General features: G+C 43.7%; 1 protein-coding gene across 2 annotated transcripts in view; it reads left to right on the top strand.

Moving 5' to 3' along the window:
- Positions 1-20,885, top strand: part of gabrg3 (gamma-aminobutyric acid type A receptor subunit gamma3) — a 639,852-nt gene that overhangs the window by 612,446 nt on the left and 6,521 nt on the right. For both annotated transcript variants that reach the window (XM_078545150.1, XM_078545149.1), the window contains exon 8: positions 6,580-6,776. In XM_078545150.1, the coding sequence (XP_078401276.1) occupies positions 6,580-6,776 (197 nt within the window). The remainder of the gene's footprint in view (positions 1-6,579; positions 6,777-20,885) is intronic.

The raw sequence follows: 20,885 nt of genomic DNA, 5'->3' as shown, positions 1-20,885 counted from the left end.
AATCTCTCTTTGCACCATCTACTTCCATTTGATACAGTTGTGCACCTATCCAGAAGCAGCCATGGATTTTTTTTGTTGCAGCTTGGTGACAGAATGCTTCTAATCCAAATAATCTAGCATTATCTATTATGTCACTTAATACAACAGTGTTAAATCGGTAAAATAGCGTGCAGGAAATAATTTACTTTTGGAACATATCTTTTAATACCAGGCTGCCAAAGGAAAGGGAATAAAATTGCCTCACACAAGATGGGAGATCAGGAAACGTTGGCTGGGAATTTTCTTACCAGCCTAACTGGCAGTTACATCTTCGGGATCAGGGTATATTTATGCAGAACTTTTCAGTGGAAGATGCAGTAGGTGGAATGCAGTTTATGATAAAGAGGATTGTATGTGATTTGTGGAAGGGACAGACTTGAGGGTTGATCTTGACTTTGTGTGAGTGTATGCCAGGCGATAGCTAGTCCGCAGGCAGTTTTAATTCTCATACAATAAATAGAAATCCCACAATTGCACAGAGTCTAAATTCATATCTGAACAAGCTTTATTCTTTGTGTGCTTTTCCCTATTTATTAAAATTATTATAAGATGAACCATTGTTAGCTCGATGTACCTTGGCTGAGAGAGCTGTTTTGATATTAAGATCAAAAAGGTCCCAGGCTCTGTGCTGAATTATCCAATCTCAACCTGAGCAACATTAGGATTGTTGTAATTGGATTGAGTTCCCTTGGGCTAGAGAATAGAAAATCATCAAGGGCCCCTGTCCTTGCTTGCACTTGATAGAGTGATAGAGAGAGCAGTTGTTGGTGAGGCAAAGATTGTGCTCAGCAGTGAGGCAGCCTAAGGTCACAGATAATAAATTGTCTTTTGGACAAGGTTTTAGAAGTGGTTTAGACTAGCGTGTAATCCTCCTGCACAGAAGGAAGCTATTCAGCCCATTGTGCCTGGGAACGAGCTATCCAATTAGTTCTATTCCCCTACTCTTTCCCCAGAACCCTGCATTTTTTTTTTCAAATATACATCAAGTTTCCTTTTGAAAGTTACTATTGCCCCTGCTTCCACCACCCTTTCAAGCAGTGTATTCCAGACCATAACAAACCACTGTTTAAAAACAAATGCTCCTCGTCTCCCCCTTTCTCTTTTGCCAATTATCTTAAAGAGTTGTTCTCAAAGTGTGGTCGGCAGATTGGTCGAAAATGCAAGTAGCTGACGTGTAACACTATGGCCAAAGCCATATGAGAGAACAGGCCAGAATCTTCATCCCCACCTCTCACGTAACCCACCACTCAGCCAGACCAGCTCCTGCGCAAGCAGCAACAATGTGGTTTTATAAGCAAGATTTATGTTACTGTTGACTTGATTTGATTAATATAGATGTAAGATAAGTATTAGTTTTGTTAGAAGATTATTGTGATGATTGTATAACACTTATTGGAGTGTTTCACACAAACGTGTTCTCAAATAGTAGTGATGTTTATGATTTGAAAATGCCTTTATTTTTGTTTCTGGTTTGAATTAATATTCAAAAGCATGGAAAGCATCTCAATTCTTCCCATTAAATCTGATGAGCCTTTTTTGTGATGGCAAGTGAAAGCGGGTGGAGTGGAATCGGTAGGTGGTCCGCAGAGTCTTTTGTCGTGTCTAAATGGTGCACAGATGAAAGGTTTGAGGACCACCACCTTAAACCTATGTGCTCCAATGACCAACCATCCAGCCAGTGGAAATAGTTCCTCCCTAGTTACACTGTCAAGACCCTGCATAATTTTGCACATCTCTATTTCATCTCTCCTTAACCTTCTCTGTTCAGCATAATTCAGGAAAATGGGAAATGGCAACTTTAGTTGTAACAGCTGGCACTGACACAGGTCTGATGAGTCCTCGACCTCAATCTGCCCACTCACATCTCCAAGGGCTGTCATTTCTGTGACTTCAGGAGATCAGGGAAGTTTTCCGTTTACCTGGAAGAACCATTGCCTTTTGAACAACGGCATAGCTTTTCCCCCTCACCGCTTGAGTGACACACTGATGGATTAGATTGACTGCCCGTCACAGTGCCCACCCAATTTTCATTTGAGGGGTTCTATATGGCTGGTCAATTCATTCCATTGGTTTGGCACCTAAGCGTGTGTTCCGAAAGTTACCGTCAGTGTGTAGAGCTATTTCACCGAAGTGCCATTTGTATTCTCTCATGATTAGGTAGCATAGTGAGACCTTTAGAAATAGCCATGTTTTCTCCTGAACTGTTGGTCTATAGTTGTTGCCAGGCTACAATGAGTTGCCAAGCTACATCTGTTGCCAGGCAACTGATACATGCTCTGCTGGCTCTGTAGGTCTGTGCAACAATTCCATCTTCAATTCTGAAAAGCAAATTAAAAATTAAACATATTTCAATGGAAATGAGCTCCTGATTACTATCTAGTGATCCCTGGTATTGGGTAAGGACAGGAAAAACTCAGCTCAGATTCAAATAGACTTTGTCATCCAGGTTCACATTTGTCCACTTGGATGAGGTACTAGAGGGCTGCCTGTGTCCTTGGTACTTTGTCCCACATTTAGGAATGGAGGAGAAAAATTGTGAGGAAATCAAAACATAAGGTTTTAGCTTTATGTTCTTTGTGCAGACAGGATTTTAGTGTGGATTTTCCCCTCAAGCACATTAAAACTGAATTCAGTTTTACAGTTTGGCGTAGCAACTGTTCGGAAGTTACTAGAAAGAATTCTGAGGGACTGAATATATCTGCACTTGGAGAGACACAGATTAATCAAGGATAGTCAGCATGGATTTGTTAAGGGAAGATCTTGTTTGACAAATTTGATCAAATTTTCTGAGGAGGTAACCAGGAGTGTTGATGAGGGTAATGCATTTGATGTGGTCTACATGGACTTTGGCAAGGCTTTTGATAAGGTCCCTCATGGCAGGCTGGTCAAGAAAGTAAGAGTCCAGGGGATCCAAGGCAAAGTTGGAACCAAAATTAGCTGAGAGGCAGGAAGCAGAGAGTAATGGTAGAGGGATGTTTCTGTGACTGGAAGTCTGTTTTCAGTGGGGTTCCGCAGGGCTCCATGCTGGTGCTCTTGCTGTTAGTAGTGTACATAAATGACCCTAAATGATTTGTATTAAAATTTAGGGGGTATGATCAAGAAGTTCACAGATGACACGAAAATTGGTAGGGTGATAGTGAGGAGGATAGCCATAAACTGCAGGAGGATATCAATGGACTGGTCAGGTGGACAAAGCAGAGGCAAATGGAATTCAACTCGGAAAAGTGTGAGGTAATGCACTTGGGGAGGGCTAACAAGGCAAGGGATTACACTATGAAAGGTAGGACCCTGGAAAGTACTGAAGGTCAGAGGGACCTTGGTGTGCATATCCATAGATCCCTGAAAGTAGCAAGGCAGGTGGATAAAGTGGTTAAGTAGACAGATGGGATACTTGCCTTTATTAGCCGAGGTGTAGAATACAAGAGCAGCGAGGTTATGCAGGAGCTGTATAAAATGCTGGTTAGGCCACAACTGAAGTACTGTGTGCAGTTCTGGTCACCACATAATAGGAAGGATGTGATTGCACTGGAGAGGGTGCAGAGGAGATTTACCAGGATGCTGCCTGGGCTGGAGGGTCTGAGCTATGAGGAAAGGTTGGATAGGCTGGAGTTGTTTTCCTCGGAGAAACGAAGTTTGAGAGGGGATCTGCTAGAGGTGTATAAGATTATGAGGGGCATAGATAGGATAGATAGGAAGGCACTTTTGCCATTAGTAGAGGGGTCAATTACCAGGCGGCATAGATTTAAACTAAGAGACAGAATGCTAAGAGGGGAGTTGAGGAGAAATTTTTTTACCCAGAGGGTGGTGGGAGTCTGGAACTCACTGTTTGAAAGGGTGGTTGAGTCAGAAACTCTCGTAACATTCAAGAAGCATTTAGGTATTCACTTGCATTGTCACAGCCTCCAGGGCTATGGGCCAAGCGCTGCAAAATGGAGTTAGTGTAGTCAGATCTTTGTTGACCAGCGAGGAGGCGATGGGCCGAATGGCCTCCTTCTGTGCTGCAGACGTCGATGAGCCTATAGCCCACGTTCCTTGATGGAAAAAAATCGCACCTCCTTTCATCCATTATGCCAAGCCTCACTGGCATCCCATACTCTAACATTCTTGCCCTCATGTTGAAATCCTTCAAAGGCTGTCCATCCCTCTATACCTCCAACTATACATTCCCCCCATCTTCCCTTCATTCCTACAACAACAGCTTCCTTCTTGTGTCTCTGGTCTCTCTACTCCACAAACCACAATCCTATGTCACATCCTCTGGAGGTCCCTCCCAAAATCCTGTCACTTGGCTTCCCTGAGTCCTTCCCCTAAACTAGTTTTGCTTTTCATCAGCAACTGTGTTTTCCTCTTTCTTTCCAGTCCTATTTTGTGGCCAACATTTATAATGTGACTTGAGGCATTGTTCTCCATGTGAAGAGCAACGAGATGGACACAAATTCTTGTCTGATATAAATATTAAGTGCAATGGAAGGCAATAAGCACTGTTGTAGCACAAAACCTGTGGTTGTTATCAGTTCTAATCATACTCTTCAGATTAAATTCCAGTACAAGCCTGTTAAACTTCACCCATGGTTGCTCAGAGCTACAATTTGTGCTTTGTGAATCAACAGTAAATAATCTTTATTGTGTTGCTTGCGAACAACCCTCACTATTAAATCCAATTGACGTTTCAATCCAGAGTTCTGAGCTAGTGTATTCAGAAGCACATCCTTGTGAATACGCTCAGATTTGTACTGAGGTGAGACCATGAAAAGTAAAGCAAGTTATATGGCTGTAATGCCCAAAAATACATGGCTGAAGGGCATCAGTACCAGCTATTTTTTGACTGCTGAAAATTCATTAGTTGGTCTAACATCTGTGTAACAATGTTGGTTTAGTTTATTTCATAACACACTACAAGCCAAAACATTGTGGATTAGAATTCTATACCAGAAAGAGAGCTTACAATCTAGACTGACACTCCAGTGCAATACTGAGGTAGTAACTGGCTCCTTATGCATATTGTTAAATCAAGGCCCTGTTTGCCTGTTTGGGTTTATGTCAAAGATCTTGTGGCATTTTTGATAGGGAGCAATGTTCCACACCCAACCAACACCCTAGAAAATGGATCAACAAATTATTGCTTCAATAACCTTTGGTGGGACCTTGTTGTTTGTAAGGTGACTGTTGTGTTTGCTTATATATCAAAGATCATTCAATGCAAACCTTTGTGCATGTGATATCTTTGTAAGACAAAAAACAACTGTGTGCCACATGGAATGCCACTGGTTTATTTTGGTTTTGGTTTATATACATACATACACAAATGGCCACAAGAGGGTGCTGTTACACTCCTCCTTCCTTCATGAAATGCTACACAATGTTCAAGTTCCATACAACTTATTTACAATTTATTGTTTTTCATTTATTTGCATATCCAACTGAACCACTGGTTTCCTATTCCTAAGGGTATGTTGCCTTTCTTGACCCAGACTTTCAAAACTTGGGAAAGGACCTTGACCCAGCTGGGCCTGAGCCTGAGGAGATGTTTTCTCTAATAAAGACTGATTGTTCCTTTGAACTTCAATTGAATTTTTCACTTCATCAGACATGTCTGTCTGACTCTGACTTGGATCTGAACTGGTTTCAGGGAAAACTTGTGTTGGAGTAATTACTGGTACTCAACTCATATCCCAACTATCCAATTCATCAGACTCATTATTTTCCTCCTAACTCCCATCACCTTTGTGAACCTCCGAAGGTAAAACATGGCCTATATGTACAAACCTAACCTTTCCACTACCAAACACCTTGACCAAATATGTGTGAAGGTCACATATTTTCACCACTCTTCCTGGTAGCTACTTCAACCACTTATGATGATGACCTTTCACCTTAACCTTCTGGTTCAACTTCAGACTTTTTTCTCTCATTCTGCCCCGATCTTGACTCTTTCTCTGCCTGGATTGTTTCTCTTCTACTGACTGTGCTAAATGTGGCTTCAGAAATGAAAACCTCCACTCATACACTCCCAATGCAAAGCTTGCCCATTAGGACTTTATACAGGGGTAAACTGGGAAGTTGCATGCAGGCAGTCCATGAATTTCCACTCTGCACATGTGGTTTCCTGATCAGGCAGGTAAAGCTCCAAAGCAGAAATACAAGAGCAGAAAGTGGAATATTTACCTTTTCTATTTGCTTACATGATTAAGATTTCTTTGGCTATCCACTTGGGCAACCTATTTGTAATTATAGGAAAGTAGCCTTAAGCAGGAGTGAAACCCTTTGAGACCCCATTCATTCCTCAGCTGCCAACATTTGAAGTTAATATGGTGGGATTATATTTGTATATGTGTTCACCAAGGCCAGTTTGCTATTGCATTATTTTATTCTGCTGTCTCTATGCTGGCTTCTGCCTTGACTGTAGGGTTTCACGATAGACTACTGTAGCCAATTGAGTGATCAATAAATTAATAAAATGACAACAGGGCATTTGTATAATGGATTGGGAATGTTCTTCAAATGTTAATTTGCACTGGCATTTCTTCCTTTACAAAACAGGGATCACAACAGTGCTAACCATGACAACACTCAGCAGCATAGCCAGAAAGTCACTACCCAAGGTTTCCTACGTCACTGCAATGGATTTATTCGTCACTGTGTGCTTTTTATTTGTCTTTGCGGCATTGATGGAGTACGCAGCCCTCAATTACTACACGTGCTGCAAGAAACCGAGTTGTACGAGAAAGAAAAAAACGGTAAGTTCCCCAGATGTTACTTCACAATTCACAGAGAAATTCCGTTACCTTTGAACAAGCTAAGAAGGGTGGGGGAGGTTTTTTTTCTGGTCCTAGTGTGCTATGCAAATTGTCAAAACCATGAGAGGATTTCCTCTGGTCCCAGTATGTTCATCAACATTGTGAGGATTTTAGCTACATCGTCGACATAACAATATTCTCGGACTTTCTTCTTCTTGTGAAATTTGAAGCCTGCTCTTTTAGAAAACTGTTACCATTCTCCTGGTAATCATGAATATTGAAAATCTTGATGCATCGTTTATGTAATTGGGACAAGTGGAAACTTGCCACTGGGTACAGCCTGGGCTTTTCCATGGGTGGTAATATTAACAAACGATGTTACTGTGAGTTTAGCTGGTCTTACTAGTAGGAATGGGGGGGGCCTTGTGGTGCATAGTGTCCACGTTGCTGAGCCAGAAGCTCCAGGTTTGAGGCCCACCCCAGGACTTGGTGGCCAAGGAAGGTGTGTTCATAGTGCAGCCGAACAGGTTGAGGATCATCCTGCAAAGCCTCCTGAGTCATGCCAATGGTAGGTGGTAAGAATGGGAGAGATTCCTGGTCAACCATGTGATGGAAAGAATGCTGGAGCCTCTTCTATCAGTATCCATAGCTCCAGGTTATGACATGCATGTAAAAGTACCACAGTATTTAGAACTCCCTGAGTGAACTGTAACACATCATCACCGCTAATAGGAATACAGGTGTGTTAACTGTATGCTTCTGATAGGCTGTTTTACTACTAGTGTAGGCAAATCTAAGCCAGCACAGCTATAATGGGTCAATGGGCTTCCTCTATGCTTTAAGATTCTATGATGTGCACTATACATAAATGTGTGCAAGTGTTTTTTTTTCTCACAGGAGAAACTCAGTGGCTTGGGTTTCCAAGAAATGGGATTGCAGGGGAGCGAGCGGGAGTGCAAAATAGTGGCTTAGTTTTGTATTTTTTCAAAGTTAAAGGAGTAATGACCTAATAATCTAATTGTCCCACTGCAATTCATTTGTCGCTATTTAATTGCTGCTTGTTAACCTTCCCACTCAGAGTCGAATTTAATGCTCGAAGCGGTGGGCCCATCCACCAGTTGGAGAGCCTGTGGCAACTCTGCTGCAGCCATTCCATGCTCGCCCAACCCAATTTAGTGCTAATCAGGCACTTAACTGGTTGGCTGCGGGGTCCACGTTGTCCTTAGGGGAAATTTCCCACCACTGAGAGCTCCCGGCCAATCAGAGGTTGGTGGCTGTCCATTAACAGCACCACCACTGGGAGCGGTGGCCACTGCTGGTACTGCAGTAGGCCCAGGCTGCAGGATTGGTAATGGAGCCCCAGGAATAAGGTAAGTGGGATATTTTCGCGAGGGCCAGTCGGGGAAGCCATGGTGAGTTGCGGGATCTGGGGGGGTGGGGATTGATTTATTTTTAGGGGCAGGTGGGGGTCTTCACCCATGGCCCATGCCTCCAGCAAGGATCTCCTTTTGGCATGGGCTGCCCGTGTAGAAGAGACATCCCCCCACCCCTCAGCTCTAAGAGGCGGGACATCCACCCCACACCAGGAAGTCCTGTGAGAAATTGCCTCTGGTGGAGCCAGGAACCCCAGCTGCAGCCAGTGAGCTGTATCATTGGGTTTTAATCCCAAAATGGCTCCTGGGAATGGCCACAGAGGAGTTGTCACTGGCTCTCCAGCTGGCAGATGGGTCCACTGCATGACCACCAACAGTGTCCCTTCAATTCTGTGAGAGTCCTACAGTTGAGGGAAAAACAATTAATGGCACATTTCCTGATCTCAGGAGGCCCTTCTTGGGCTGTTTCTTGTCCTAGTTCGTCTTATTACTCTAAACCCCAGTGAACACATACATATTGTTGGAACAATGCGGAATCATGGTCTTTATTGAGACATCATACTTCATTATTCCAGTACAAGTGCTGCTATGCAGTGGTTCATTCACAGCCCTTTCACCATTTTTACCGTTGATCTTCGAATTCCATGTATACCACCAATAAATCAGAGTACATCAAAGATACACAGAAATGACAACACCATGGACACAGCAAAATGCACTTAGCCCTTCTCAATCTCCTCTAAACATTTTGTTGCCATGGTTATGTTGTCCACACAAATTTCAGATCAATTCCCATAAACACAAGTGACCAAGCTAACATATTCTACACCATCACAACAGACACAGTCAAGTGACTTTCACATATTCCATCACCCTCCTTGTCTGTGGAGATATCCTTAGCTTTAGCCTGCATACACAATGAAAAAAGTTGTATTAATCCATCGTGTGCTAGTCCCATCGGCAGTCCAGGACATTGAGGTACTCAGGTAGTGTGGACTCTCATTCCCACACTCCTCCCATGTATGTACTCTGTGTACTTTCTGCAAGGCGTAATCTGGTTAGCATTTGAGCACTCGTTTGGCCCATTTAGTCCAGTGTAGTCCTTGTTTTCGAACGCACATTGGTAGTAAATCAAGATTACCAGCACAATTAACTGAAACAACACCAGCAGAAGAACATAAATCACTGGCCTCTATCTGAAAAATAACTTTCACCAGTCTACATGGCCAATCTGATCCAAAGTTCTGTGGATGTTCTCAATTTCAGCAGAGTGATTGTCAATGTTCACAACCATTGCTTGTCAGGCACTGAACCATGGGACCTTGTCCTCCATGTTTGCATATATTTCTTCAAATAGCACCACAATTAGAGTCAAAGCAAGGTTACTGCAGACCCAGATTCCCTGGATGCCATTTTTAAGTCTGTTGGCCTATGATTTTGTGCCAATTATTACAAGGACGCAAATTATGTACATACAATCACCCAAACCTCATATCTATAACTATAGATTCATTTAACTTCCACCCTTCAACACTCCATGACTGAGATTGTTCCACAGAGGATGCTCCCAAGATAGTATTGAACACCATGTAAAACTTCAGATAAATCTTCTCCTCTCGATGTTTGAAACAGCAGCACATATCAACTTACCTTACCAACTCCAATTTCAGAAACAGATGATGCCCAATATATACATTTACATTCAGCAATACAAAAGTTATCGCTTGGCGAATTAAAAACAAAGCTAATCTCATACTAAAAAAAAGGACCCAGCAGCCTGTGGAAAGAGTTAACAGTTTTGTGTTTCAAAAGAAGACTAAGCCAAGCATCATCAACATCAACAACAACAACTTATATTGTAACAGCACCTTTAACTTAATGAAAATGGCCCAAGGTGCTTCACAGGAGCATTATAAAACAAAGTATGACAATGAGCCACGTAAGGAGATATTTAGGCAGATAACCAAGAGCTTAGTCAAAGAGGTATGTTTTAAGAAGTCTCTTGAAAGAGGAAAATGAGGAAGAGAAGCGGAGAGGTGTCAGAAGGGAATTCCAGAACTTGGGGCCTGGGAACTGAAGGCACCACCACCCAATGGTGGATTGTGGTAGTGAATGCACAAGAGGCCAGAATTAAAGCAATGAGGGTGTCGCAGAGGGTTGTTGGGTTGAAGGAGATTGCAGAGATAGAAAGGGGAAAGGCCATGGAGGGATTTGAAAATAAGGATGAGTATTTCGAAATCAAGACATTGCTAGACAGGGAGCCAATGTAGGTCAGCAAGCACAGAGATGATGGGGGAATAGACTTGCTGTGAGTTAAGACACGGGCAACACTAGAGTTTTGAATGACCTCTTGATGGCGCAAGTACAGGTCAAAAGCTCATCTCAGGGTCAAATGTGGTCAAAGAGGTAGGTTTTAAGGAGTGTCCTTTGAGAGTTGGAGAGGTATATGGAGGGTATTCCGAGTTTAGGGCCTATGCAGCTGAAGGCATGGCCACCACTGGTGGAATGATTAAAATACAGATTGTTCAAGAGTCCAGAATTAGATGAGCGCAGATATCTTGGAGGATTGTAGAGCTGGAAAATATTACAAAGATATGGAGGGGTGAGGCCATGGAGGGAGTTGAAAACAAGGATGAGGATTTTAATATCAAGATGCTGCCTGACCAGGAGCCAATGTAAGCCATTGAATGCAGGGGTGATAGGGGTAAGGGACTTGGTGCGCGTTAAGGCATGAAGATGCCTTCAGATCGTTACCAGACCATGAGATAGCAGTAGCATTCCTCCTGTCTTTCTATTTTCTTGGTAACACTTTGCAGAACCAGCAGGATAATTAAACAATGAGAATTACCCCAAATCATTGACTCCTGAAATTCAAAAATGTTGATTACTTATGTGACAATCTCATTTCCGGAACTAGAGACTTTCAGGCAATTTATAACAAGCAGAATTTGACTGGCCATAAAAGAAGTCTGATTTTCACAACTTAATAGGTTTGTCAATCTCAATAATTCCAATTTAATTCAGACCAATATTTTATTAACCAACCACAAAATAGAGCAGAAAGTAACACATTCTTGCAAACGAAGCAATAAATCTTTATCTTGCTTCCTTCAGGTGGCCCTCCAATTACTGGACAAACCATTGAATGTAACAGAAGAAAAGCCCAGCTTTCACAATCAAATACATTCTTCAATATTTTTACATAAAAGCTTGTTTTAAAGGAAGACAGGTTGAAAACATAAGAACTTGTGCAACTTGTGACAGTCGAAAAAGGAACAGTATCTTTCCCTTTTTTCCTATATTCAATCATAGATTAATTTTTTCTTCAAACTGATTTACAGTTGCTGCTATTTTTTCCATTCAATTCCATCGTGCACTAATTTAAAATCTCAAACTTGCAGCCTGTGTTCTCAGCCAAACCTATTACCTTCTGCACAACTCTTAACACTTCCCTCTGGTTTATGGGAGAAGTGTAATGCCATAGCATAAAGTCTGGAGGGAACACTGAAAACCCATTTCACCTCTGGAAACTGCTATAACGTTTCACTCAACAGTTTCAATATTCCAACTCCCATTCCGCATCTCTTTAGACTATGCTTACAATTCCCCCATTTGAGCTATTCACTGAACATCTCAACATCTTTTTTTAATTCATTCATGGGATGTGAGCACTGCTGGCAAAGCCAGCATTTGTTGCCTATCCCTGACTGCCTTGCAAAGGTGGTGATGAGCCGCCTTCTTGAACCGCTGCAGTCCATGTGGCGTCAGTAGAGTGCTATTAGGAAGGGACAATGATATAGTTCCAAGTCAGAATGGTGTGTGACTTGGAGAGGAACTTGCCGTGTTGCCATGTGCCTGCTCCCCTTATCGTTTTAGGCAGTAGAGATCATGGGTTTGAAAGATGCTGTTGAAGGAGTCTTGGTGAGTTGCTACAATGCATCTTGTAGATGGTACACACTGTTATCACTTTGCGTCGGTGGTGGAGGGAGTGAAGGTTTGTGGATGGGGTGCCAATCAAGTGCGTTGCTTTGTCCTGGACAGTGTCGAAAAACCAATCTGCAAATGTGCCGATTTGTCGACACATGCCAAATCGGTCAGCTGTCTATCCAGAGGTCTATCAGGGATGAGCTGCCTTGTTTGCAAATGGTTGCACATTCATTTCCCACTGTAAAGCAATAGCTTGTAACTTTTCCTACATGTCAGGCCCTTAGTGCTGCAGGGGAGCGTAGATGGTGTTCATTTGCATAGATATTAGATTATGAATATTATGACTTTCCGGGGCTGACTCACTTCAACATAATCATTTAGCCAAGTGTAATAGCTGCTTATTTCTCTTAGCAAACCCTTTTTTTAGAATAACCATAAACAGCTCCTGTTATAGACTCGAATTTAAAAATACTAAAAGCAACAGCTTTGCATCCTTTGCTAGGCCTAATCTGAGAATAAAGCTGTAATGATTACCAAAATAGTATGTCAATGTCAAAAATGCATAGCTGTAACAGTGCCTGTTTATTAAATGATTAAACTTGTACTATATTGATGTTGACAACTGTATAATGTCAGATACTGACAGTTTCATCCTTCAAGGAAATCCCGTGGCTGTGATATTCAACCATAAATCGCACTGGCCCATGAAGTTCCCTATCAATATCTGTTAAGTCTTCAAGTTCCTCGGCGGCCCGCAGTACAAAGAGGTGAATTATGCTAGGAGATCGTTGAATATGTCACCCACGACCAAGCAATTTACAAAGGCTGTTATGTTAGCGCATTATGGGGCAACCTCAGCCAAACACTAGGATTCTGAATCCTGCACATTTCCAGGTGCAGACATCATGCATCCCAAATGAACAATGTTGACACAAAACACAGATTGTTAGCATCGATGCGTGTAGCTATCTGTCCTGCAGGTTCTGCGACTCTGCCACCAGCACTGTGCGCTCCTCATGTGTGCACTCTTCCTTAACTGATGCCAACTCTTCAAGTTCATTAAGTGCATCACTGAGCTGTGAGTAGCTGTGCTGGTGCTTGAAAACATTGGCAGGAGACGTACAGGATCCTGCGCGATGTTCCTGTACACAGGCCACGGCCACCATTGACTAAGATACTCCTTCATGCTGACAATGACAGAAAAGGCACAAATGTTAGAATGCCTTTTACCCAACATGCCTTCAAACAGAGCTTTCACTGCAAGGGAAAAGGTGCTCCTTTCCTTTTCTACCTTGCTTCAGAAAGAAGAGCGGGCCTTGATTAGTAGGACCTGGTGAGTAAATTAGCAAAGTGTAATATTTTTAAACAAGTTGCTGTACTTGAATTTAACTGTAAAGTGCCAGGAAAAAGGGAAATTTAGGGCCAATATAATAAAGTAATATAAATAATCCAAAGTAGGACAAAGCTAGCGTAAGGGAAGCAATGTTAAGACATGGCAGGGAAGCTCAGTCAAGTGGAATGCGTGTCTTGTAATATGTGCAAAGCCATAGTCGCTACCAGTGTCCTGGACGACATGTGCAGGAAGTGCCGCCAGCTGGAGAAACCGAAGCTCCGGGTTTCAGAGCTCGAGCGGCAGCTGGTGTCCCAGTGGCCCATCCATGAGGCTGAGTAGCAGTTCAGATAGCACATTCAGAGAGATGGTCACAACACAGCTCAAGGGCCTGGAGACAGAGAGGGAATGGGTGGCCGCCAGGCAGTCCAAGAGTAGGCAGCAGGTAGTGCAAGAGTCCCCTGTGGTCCCGCTCACAAATCTGTTTTCTGTTTTGGAAGCTGGTGAGGGTGCCGGTTCTCCGGAGGAGTGCAGTCAGAACCAAGTTTGTGGCACCACAAGCGGCTCGGCTGTACAGGAGGGGAGGAAGAAGAAAGAAAGAGCAATAGTGAAAGGGAATTCATTGGTTAGGAGCGCAGACAGGCGTTTCTGTGGCCGTAGATGTGACTCCAGGATGGTATGTTGCCTCCCCGGTGCCAGGGTCGAGAATGTCACAGAGCGGCTGCAGAACATTCTTCTGGGGGAGGGTGAACAGCCAGAGGTCATGGTCCACATTAGTACCAATGACTTAGGTAGGGAGGGGGATGTGGTCCTGCAAACAGAATTTAGGGAGCTAGGTAGAAAATTAGCAAGCAGGACCTCAAATGTAGTAATCTCCGGATTACTACCAGTGCCACATGCCAGTGCCTACACAAATAGGAGGATAAGGCAGATGAATGCGTGGCTGGAAGGATGGTGCAGGAGGGAGGGCTTTAGATTCCTGGGACACTGGGACTGGCTCTCGGTGAGATGGCACTTGTACAAGTGGACGGGTTGCACCTGAACAGAGCCGGGACTGAGTTCCTTGCTAGTGCTGTTGGGAGGGCTTTAAACTAACTCGGCAGGGGTGTGGGAACCAAAAGAAAATATTAGAGAGGAATACCAGGGTGTGCAAAATACTGGGAGGGACAGATAGCACTAGTATAGAGAATAGTAAGTTAATCAGTGAATTCGGGGTGAGGGAGAAAGTAACAAAATCTAAATCAGGGTTACTATGCATGTATGTGAATGCATGGGGTATAGTAAATAAGATTGGGGAGTTACAGGTGCAGATTGGCATGTGGAAAGATAATGCTGTGGCGATAAGAGACCTGGCTCAATGAAGGACAGAACTGAGTGTTAAATATTCCTGGGAACAAGGTGTTCAGAAAAGATAGGAAAGGAAGGAAAGGAGGAGGGGTGGCCGTATTGGTTAAGGAGAGCATTGCAGTGCTGGAGAAAGAGGATGTCCCAGAGGGTTCAAGGACAGAATCAATTTGGAGAGAGTTAAAGAACAAAAGGGTGCAATTAAATCGCTCGGTGTAGTCTATAGACCACCGACTAGTGAGAAGGACGTAGCAGAACAAGTCAGCAGGGAAATTGCAGAGAGATGCAAGAGTTATAGAGTAATTTTAATGGGGGACTTTAATTACCCGAATGTAGACTGGGACAGTGGTAGTGTAAAGGGCGGAGAGGGGCAAAAGTTCCTAGATTGTGTTCAGGAAAATTTTCTACAGCAGTGTGTGCCCAATCCAACAAGAAAAAACACACTGTTGGACCTGATTCTTGGAAATGAGGTTGGCCAAGTAGACCAAGTGTCAGTGCGGGAACATTTAGGAGACAGTGATCATTGTATTGTACATTTTAGGATGATGATAGAAAAGGATGAAAGGCAATCCAAAGTAAGAATAATTAACTGGATGAGAGCCAACTTCGGTGGGGCAAGAACGGAGCTGGGCCCAATGGGCTTGGAAATATGACACCTGATTTGGAAATATATTGCAGTTCCTTCACTGTCACTGGGTCAAAATCCTGGAACTCCCTCCCTAACAGCACTGTGGGTGTACCTACAGCACATGGACTGCAGCGGTTCAAGAAGGCATCTCACCACCACCTTCTCAAGGGCAACTAGAGATGGGTAATAAATGCTGGGCCAGCCAGCAGAGTCCACATCCCATGAATGATTAGAAAACAAGACTGGAACGAAAGATTGGTGGGAAAATCTGTAACTGAACAATGGGATAGCTTCAAAAACAAATTGTTTTGGGCACACTCAAGGTATATTCCATTGAAAGGGAAAGGTAGGGCAAACAAATTCAGAGCTCCCTGGATGAAAAAAGAGATAGAAATTAAGATAAAGAAGAAAATGTGTACATTTGACATATGTCAGGTACAAAATACAATTGAGGACCAAGAGGAATACAGAAGGTTCATAGGGGAGGTAAAAAAGCATATTAGAGAAGCGAAGAGGGATTATGAGAAAAGACTGGGAGCCAACATAATGGGGAATCCCAAAGTCTTCTATAGGCATATAAGTAGTAAAAGGGTGGTAAAAGGAGGAGTAGTGCCAATTAGGGGCCTAAAAGGGAATTTGCACATGGATGAAGGGGCCATGACTGAACTATTAAATGAATACTTTGCATCCATCTTTACCAAGGAGGTAGATGCTATCCATGCCATGGTGACAGATGAGGAAACCCTGTCACTAGACGGGTTCAAAATTGATAAGGAGGAAGTGTTGAACAAACTGTCGGTATTTAAAGTTGACAAGGCACCGGGACCGGATGAGATGCATCCAAGAACACTGAAGGAAGTAAGGGTAGAAATTGCAAGGGCACTTGTCATAAGCTTTCAGTCTTCACTAGACCCAGGGGAGGTGCCAGAAGACTGGAGAATTGCAAACATTACACCCTTGTTCAAAAAAGGCTCTAAGGATAAGCCCAGCAATTACACACCAGTCAGTTTAAATTCAGTGGTGGGCAAAATTCTAAAGACAATTATTTAGGATAGAATTAGTAGTCACATGGGAAAATATGGGTTGATAAGGAAGAGCCAGCATAGATTTCTAAAGGGGAAATCATGTTTAACTAACTTGCTGAAGTTTTTTGAAGAGGTAACAGGAAAGGTCGATGAGGGTAATGCTGTTGATGTGGTGTACATGGATTTTCAAAAGTCATTTGATACGGTGCCACACAACAGAGTTGTGAGAAAAGTTATTGCTCATGGAATAAAAGGGACAGTTGCAATGTGGATACAAAATTGGCTGAAAGAAAGGAAGCTGAAAAATTGATATTTTTTGGGCTGGAGGAAGGATTGTAGTGGAGTTCCCAGGGGTCGGTATTGGGACCCTTGCTTTTCCTGATAGGTATTAATGAACTAGATCTTGGTGTGCAGGGGACAATTTCAAAGTTTGCGGATGATACGAAGCTTGGGAATGTTGTGAACTGTGAGGAGGATGGTGTGGAACTTCAAGAGGGCATAGACAAGTTGGTGGAGTGGGCAGATAGGTGACAGATGAAGTTCAATGTGGAGAAGTGTGAAGTGATGCATTTTAGTAGGGAGAACATGGACAGACAATATAAAATAAGGCATGGAATTTTGAAGGGGGTGCAGGAGCAGAAAGACCTGGGTGCATATGTGCATTGATCATTGAAGGTGGCAAAACAGGTGGAGAGAGCAGTTAATAAAGCATATAGTATCCTGGGCTTTATTAATAGGGGCATAGAGTACGAGAGCAAGGAGGATATACTGAATTTATACAAGGCACTTGTTAGACCTCAGCTGGAGTACTGTATACAGTTCTGGGCGTCACATTATAGGGAAGATGTGAACACATTGGAGAGAGAGTGCAGAAGAGGTTTACAAGAATGGTACCAGGGATGAGAAACTTCAGCTATGAGGATAGATTGGAGAGGTTGGGACTGTTCCCCTTGGAGAGGAGATGGCTGAGAGAAGATTTGATAGAGATGTTCAAAATCATGAGGGGCCTGGGCAGAGTAGAGAGGGAGAAGCTGTTCCCACTCATAAAAGGATCAAGAACTAGCGGGCACAGATTTAAAGTGATTTGCAAAAGAAGCAAATGTGATGTGAGAAAAAACTTTTGCACACAACGAGTGGTTTGGGTCTGGGACGCACTGCCTGGAAGTGTGATGGAGGCAGGTTCAATCGAGGCATTCAAGAGGGCATTAGACGATTATTTGAAGAGAAACAATGTGCAGGGGTACGGGGAAAAGGCAGGGCAATGGCACTGGGTCATAATGCTCATTTGGAGAGCCGGTGCAGACTCATTGGGCCAAATGGCCTCCTTCTGTGCCATCAAAATTCTTAAATTCTGTGATTCTTCTGCTGTTCCTGGAACTCCCTCCCTAACAGCCCTGTGGGTGCACCTACACCACATGGACTACAATGGTTCAAGAAGGCGGCTCACCACCACCTTCTCAAGGGCAATTAGGGCTGGGCAATAAGTGGTGGCCTAGCCAGCAACACCCACATCCTGTGAAAGAATAAAGAAAACTCTAAGTGGAAGTGAATACAAGGGGAACAGGAGACAACAGCAGAAAGACATTGGGCTGAATTTTGAATTGCCTGTGGCGGCCGGTCTGTAAGTGGAGGGTGGGGGGTGGGGGGGAGCGGGGGGAGTAGGGAGTGGGGGGGGTGAGTGGGAAGGGGTGGGGGCCTCGAAAATGGGAGGAAAATCCCATCAAACTGGCTCCATGGCATATTCCTGTCTCCACTGCATTATGAAAGTATAAGGATGGTTGTCTGGCTGCAGAGGGTAACCAACGGAGCCCCTTAAGGGCTTAGTTAGGGTTGGTCTCCCAATGTTGACTGGATTTTCAATCATGGGGTGCCCATTACATCAGGAGGCCATACATAAAACCGTAGCAGCCTCCAAGCAGCAGTGTGTGCAGACATCAGAATTAGAGGCTCCAATCCATTACTATGGCAGGCTTTCCCCCATGACTTTCAAAGGCCCTAACCCTTCTGGCCTACATTTTTATCTGATCTGTGGTCGGCACCCAGGAATGGAAGCACCCTCATGCTACTCAACAAACCTCAGCAGCTCCCATTCCAACAATCTTTGACTGCTGGAAGGTCTCCTAGTAGCCCTCTGGCATTGGGAACATGCCTGCCATTCTAACTGGATGGCAGGCATGTTCTCACTGCCCTCTGCCCACTAATTGGCCAAAACGACAAAAGATCACGTTGGGCGCATCAAAGTGTGGGATTTGGATGTGGAAATGATCCCAACATCCGGTTCCCGACCCCAAAACAAAAATCCTGCCCATTAAGAACAAGTTGGAATGTGTTTTTTACCTTTCCCTAATCCTTCCATGCTCTGGTATATGAGAATGTCCTGGAGGGTCTCTTCCGCTGGAGTCAAAAGTATGTGATGTGTGAACATTTCTCCAATTTGAATCTGTCTCCTTTAGTGTTGTCACGCAACCAGAGAAGTAGTCTTGAAATATTGTAACTTGATAGAGTGTATTTACAATGACAGATATGTGCCCAATCTGCAAGTCCGCTGTTATATCAATCAGTGACCTGTTGCATCTTGACTTCATGTCTTGCAAGAGTGTGCATGAATTACAATGATAGACTGGAAAGCTGTAGGAGGGCTGGCCATGATGGAACAGCTTGTGTACTGAGTTGACAGACAACTTATTGCAGCACAATTTTGGGCCTTTGGCATGGTAAATGGCACTGACCACAAGTCTCCCTTTGCCAGCGGTGTTGAAATGTCAATGCACGTGGGCGCTTCAGTTCTTGTAGGTACCGTACTATACAGGCTATTGATTCAGGTTCTCATCTCCTAGTGTCCTCTGGCTGTACCCTGGAGTTCCAAACCATACAACCTTCCTTGTTCCGTCCTCATGCATCAGCACATCTAATTTCCCAGCCCTAAAAAAGGTGCTACGCCATTCCATCACCTGGCCATGGGCTCAACCTGAGGCCTGCTCACTTCATTTTTTGACTGATATATTTTCACCTCCTGCAGTTTTGGCAAAGGCTGAGAGATTGGGTCAGAGTGAAAGGAAGCACAGAGTGAAAAGAGGCCTGAATGCGACGCGGAGTGAGTGCTAAGCCAGAAAGGACTGGATGAGCAAACTTACCCTGGCACTATGGTGCAGGGTGCCAAAGGCTGCAGAAAGGGCAAGAAGGATGAGAAAGGATAGTTTACTATCAGAAACCCTTGGTCTATACGCAGACAATTCCCTGTCAAGTAACTGGAGCCTGAAGCTAGTATGAAAGCAGCATGATAGGAATAATAATGGTGAGAGTTACGATATTGGGTGTTTGAGTGACAGCTTTGTGTTCAGTGAGCGACAGCGGTGGAATTGATTAGTTCCTTTTATTTTTTTTCACTTTTATTATTTGATTTTCATTAACAGCACCTATGGTGCTTGGACCTCTGTGCTGGAAACAAGACAAACATTTACCTCACAGTTAGAGTCCAGGCATCTTGCAAAGAACATTTTGAGTAGTTATATGAAACCCTTTCATGCAGCACATGCTCCAGTACTCACATTGAATTTGCCTAACATCAGCTGCTAACCAAATTGGAGAATTGTGAAAGAAAGGAGCTAAAAATTAATTGGCTCAAAAAATTGCTGTCAAATTAATGGTGAGGCTAATATTGCTCGCTGTTATTTAAGTGCTTACACCACGTGACTTCAGCGGTTCAAGAAGGCGGCTCACCACCACCTTCTCAAAGGCAATTGGGGTTGGGCAATAGGCTGGCCTAGCCAGTGACACCCACATCCTGTGAAAAGAATATTAAAAAGTGCAAATGCCACAGCAACTTTGGCAAGGGCAGATGCGTAGAGATCAAAAGGTTCTGTCGAGGATGCATCTATCGTTGGCTTTGTGAAAACTGCATCTTGAGAGTGACTGGTGAGAGGTGAGAGTGACTGCCCTTGACATCATGGATGCATATAACCAAGTGGGGCATCAAGGAGCCCTAGCAAAACTAGAGTCAATGGGAATCTGGGGGAAAGCTCTCTGCTGGTTGGAGTCATACCTAGCACAAAGGGAGATGGTTGTGGCTGTTGGAGGTCAGTCATCTCAGCTCCAAGACATCACTGCAGTAGTTCCTCAGGGTAGTGTCCTTGACCCAACCATTTTCAGCTGCTTCATCAATGACCTTCCTTCATCATAAGGTCAGAAGTGGGGATGTTCGCTGATGATTGTACAATGTTCAGCACCATTCACGACTCCTTAGATACTGAAGCAGTCCTGGTGCTGAAAGACCTGGACAATATCCAGGCTTGGGCTGACAAGTGGCAAGTAACATTCATGCCACACAAGTGCCAGGCAATGACCACCTCCAATCAGAGAGAATCTAACCATCGCCCCTTGACGTCCAATGGCATTACCATCGCTGAATCCCCCACTATCAATATCCTGGGGTTATCATTGACCAGAAACTGAACTGGACTAACCATATAAATACTGTGGCTA

Source organism: Cetorhinus maximus, chromosome 7, assembly GCF_964194155.1.
Source record: "Cetorhinus maximus chromosome 7, sCetMax3.hap1.1, whole genome shotgun sequence".
Taxonomy (NCBI): Eukaryota; Metazoa; Chordata; class Chondrichthyes; order Lamniformes; family Cetorhinidae; genus Cetorhinus; species Cetorhinus maximus.
Note: the sequence above shows the minus strand (reverse complement) of the source record. Positions and strands in the feature narration are given on the sequence as shown.